This window comes from Polistes canadensis, unplaced genomic scaffold (assembly GCF_001313835.1).
Source record: "Polistes canadensis isolate GaletaPanama2010 unplaced genomic scaffold, ASM131383v1 scaffold_147, whole genome shotgun sequence".
Classification (NCBI taxonomy): Eukaryota; Metazoa; Arthropoda; class Insecta; order Hymenoptera; family Vespidae; genus Polistes; species Polistes canadensis.
In genome coordinates, this window is record NW_014569694.1 from 13,241 (window position 1) to 17,425 (window position 4,185).

At 28.3% G+C, this 4,185-nt stretch overlaps 1 protein-coding gene across 1 annotated transcript in view; it reads right to left on the bottom strand.

Annotated features, from left to right (window-relative positions):
* Positions 1-948: 948 nt before the first annotated feature.
* LOC106788666 (protein vein) overlaps positions 949-4,185 on the bottom strand; it is a 152,347-nt gene continuing 149,110 nt past the window's right edge. The window contains exon 2 of the mRNA XM_014752124.1: positions 949-1,372. Coding sequence (XP_014607610.1) covers positions 1,206-1,372 — 167 coding nt within the window. The 3' untranslated portion in view covers positions 949-1,205. The remainder of the gene's footprint in view (positions 1,373-4,185) is intronic.

A 4,185-nucleotide genomic window follows, 5' to 3' on the forward strand; every position in this document is an offset into this window, starting at 1 on the left:
TCGTTTTATTTAATAAGTCAGTCGGAGACAAATAACAGTCGAGTGAAAATCTTCTGGGATTAACGTTTAAACGGGAAGAAGCTTTAAGTCTTCGTTTTCTTTTTTCCTTTTTTTTTTTTGTTTTTCCTTCAATTTTTAATTTAAGTAAGTAATTTCTTCGTATATCGAATAACGTAAATATTATTTATATTATACATTAGGTCGCGCGTCGCATAATTTCTCTATCGTATTTTATAATAAATGAATTTATATAAAGCATTAAAAAAAAAAACTTCGCAAAGATATTTATTTTAATGACAAACAGATCATTATCGTTAACAATTTGTCTACGTCTAGTAGGCAGTTTGTCAATTTTTTCATCGAAAAAATGCTCTACTTTTTTTTTTGACAAATGTTTTTTTATACTTTTGAACAAAGAAAGAAAAATACGATAGAAATTATACAACGACCTAATATAAACGTTATATTTTACATTTATGTGTGTGTGCGCATGGATAATTAATTTAATGTGTATTTTATGCCTTTGTGTGTGTGTGTGTGTGTTCATTGTTATTATTAAGTCATATTTTAGTTTGATAAAAATTAGTTTGGAAAGGAAATATTATTTCGTTAGTTTTTTGCTTGCCGGGCTCACACTTTCGATCAATCCGCAAGCGATTTATTCAAAATGATTTCAAGAAAAAAAGGAAGAATTGGAAGTCATTAGAAGTACGAGAACGATATAATGTAATTTGTTGAGCATGATGATAGTTAAATCGACGTTGAAAACGTGTAGATATTATAAAAAATAAATAATACGAATGGAATCAAAGGAAACATGCAATACGGCAATCATCAAATGTGATCATATATGATAATAAATAAATGTACGATAGATTACGTTGCTAACATCGACGAATATTCCCATCGGTAGTAGTGTATTCTAAAAAGTATCTCAAAAAAAAAAAAAAAACAAAAGAAAAACCTTACATTAGATATTATCTTTCGAATGGAACTATTATAAAACGTTCGAGTAAATATTTCCCATAAGGAAAAAGAAAGAAACGTTGAAAAACTCGTACGACATATAAACATAAAACTTTTTACGTACGTATACGACGTAAATTTATTTGAAATTAGAAAAATAATAATGACAAAGAGACGATGGATCGATCGTAAATTGGGATTATCTTTGAAGAAAAAAAAAATAAATAGCTACGGATTTGTTACCTTTTGTGTTGGATTTTGAGTCCTCTTCTTGGGTGCAGTGGTATGCCGTCTTTGAGCCAGTGAACTCTTGGGGGCGGCGAACCCCTCGTTCTGCATACTAGCTTTACTCTGTCTCGTAACCTTGCTATTGAGTCCCTGAGTTCGGACAACGAAACTTCTCGCACTGCAAAAGCAAAAAAACCAATTCATTAAAATTAATTTTTTTTTTATTATAGAGATAGAAAAATGTTATTTAATGTTATAATTATACGCGTTGAACTTCACATATTATTATCTCATTCGTTAATTAAAATCAAATAAAATTATTATTATTATCTTTGTAGACACATATATTTTTTAAATAATCGAAATTAGATACATAATATAAGTATGATTTTAAATCGCATAAATGTTTCTCTCTTTCTCTTTAATTATAACAAGACAATTTAACGTATTTAACATGAATATTTTATAATTCCTATCTTGATCAATTTATTATTCATTCATTAAAATGTTCGGATTAATTTTGTAAGAGAATTTAAACAATTATCGAACACCGAAAATGGAACGACAAATATTTATCATTTATATGCGTTATATTTTCATTTATAATAAGAATAATGGAGTTGAAATAAAATCAAATAAAATAAAATAAAACAAAATAAAATAAAATAAAATAAAATAAAAAAAAAAAACGATATACAAATTGTTTCTCTCTTCAACTAATCCCGATATTATTTTTAAGTTGTATATTGGACAAAATAAAAAAACCGCATGCGTTTGCTGGAACATTTTACAATTTGTTTTTCTTTTTCTTTTTTTTTTCTTTTTTTCTACATCGTCATATCTCATTTTATATTTGAACGTATAAAATCGTAAAAGGTATATATATATATATATATATATACTTTACGGAAAAAATATTGTATCCCTTAAAAAAGAAAATAAAAAAAATCTAGACGTATCATAAGAAATCAATTGAAGGTAGGGATGTTTTTCAAAAATTCTTGCCTTAGAAAGTATACGTCGTAATTATCGTTGCCAACGTACTCTCTCTTTCGTATTTTATATTTGATTTTATTTTTATATTTTTCTTCTTCTTCTTCTTCTTCCTTCGCATAAATCCTTGCAAGTTTTAAGACCATAAAAGGGAACGTATGCTGTTGAGAGTTGAGAGTATGCGTTTACGCGCGTTTTTTTTTGTTTTCTTCTACTTCTGGATATGTTACAATTGGGGAGAAAGAAGAATCAGGGAAAATAAACCAAAAGAGGAAGATGAAGAAAAAGAAGAAGAAAAAGAAGGGTCGGTTGAGTAAAAGGGGTGGAACGAAAGAAGAAATGGTAGAAAACAACGGCTTTGAACGATCCTTTGTGGATGGTTACAACCTTGCGCACGAAGAAAATGGAATAATATTTTTCCGTAAGGAAAAATTAAAGGAAGCGAATGAGAAAGAAGAATAAGACGAATAAGAATAAAAATAAAAAAGATTAGAGTGGGTGAAATCAGTTCTTCTCTCGCGCTGTTAGTTTTAATGAAGAAATTACGAAAGTCGATACCTCTTTTATGAAAACTTTTCTTGAGAAAATATTAGTTGGCGTTTAATAACAAGAAGACGATGAGAAAATTTTTCTCTTTTTCGTTTTTCCTTTCTTTTTCGTTTTTCCTTTCTTTTTCTTTTTTTTTTTTTTTTTTTTTTTTTTTTTTTTTTTTTTTTTTTTTTTTTTTTTTTTTTTTTTTTAACGCTTCGTCTTTTCTGCTTCTCACAGATTTGCCTTATTCGAAGAAGAAAACGATGGTGGGAAGGTGAGTGAGTGGGTGGGTTGCTTTAAGAATTGACCAACATTGTTCCATAAAGTTTAATTCTATGGTATGCGTAGTAAACGCAAAAGAAAGCTTTCCAAGGAATAGCTTTTTATTTGTTATTTTTTTTCTCTCTCTCTCTCTCTCTATCTTTTCTTTTTTCTTTATTCTACTGTGAGAACGGGAATGAATAAAAGAAAAAAGAAAAAGAAACAAGGATATAAAGAACTTCAAATGACTGACTTTTTAAATTGTCTCTTATTTATCACAAAGTTCTTATTTAACGCATTTATTTTACGATCCTAAACAGAATTACGAAACACACGTTAAATAATGGTCGTCGAAAAATAAGTACATATATCATTGTGGGTAGAGCTAGCAGTGTCATTTGTTTATGGTATGAATGCTTTATTAATTTAAGTGGAGATGATATATAACATACCGTAACTTTTGTTTCCAAAATTTAACACTTGATTCTACACATTGTACTTTACGTATTACCGCTCTTATTATATTACACGATTTTTTTGATTAAAAAAAAATAAAATTTTGCTCGCTCATTAAAGAAATATGCAGAGTTCGCTCGGCACATAGGATTTACGGGTGAACTATTTGAAATATTTTACGTAAATCGTTTAATTTTCTTCATTCTTTACGTTAATTCTATTTTTTTTGTTCTCTTTAATTGTAGTACGACTTTTGCCTCAGCCTAGGTATATCATAAAAAATACAATTTATATATAATTAGTATTTTAATATAAATATATATTATTAATTAAATGATAAAAGAGAGATAATAGAAGATAATAACATATATACAATATATATGTTAGTAGTTAAATACGTAATGATTAAGCTCGATGCTTCTTCTTGCTTAACATTTGAGCTTTGATAAGAATGACAATGATAGTAGTAGTAATAGTAAGGTACAGTGGCACGATTATTACAACACAATGAAGTTTATCAAACCCCACAACGTAAGCTTGGCAGATTATTTGTGACGTAGCGAGGCGTTCTGGAAACGCCTACGGCACTTAATACATTTCTACTATGAACAGTTAGGGTTCTATATATTACTCTATCTCAGTTTCTCTCTGTATAATCCCGTCCCTATTTCCTCACTCCTTTACTTTATCTTCCTCTCACTGATATATCTGTTACAGATTTGCTTTTTTGTTCATCACGAACGATGTATT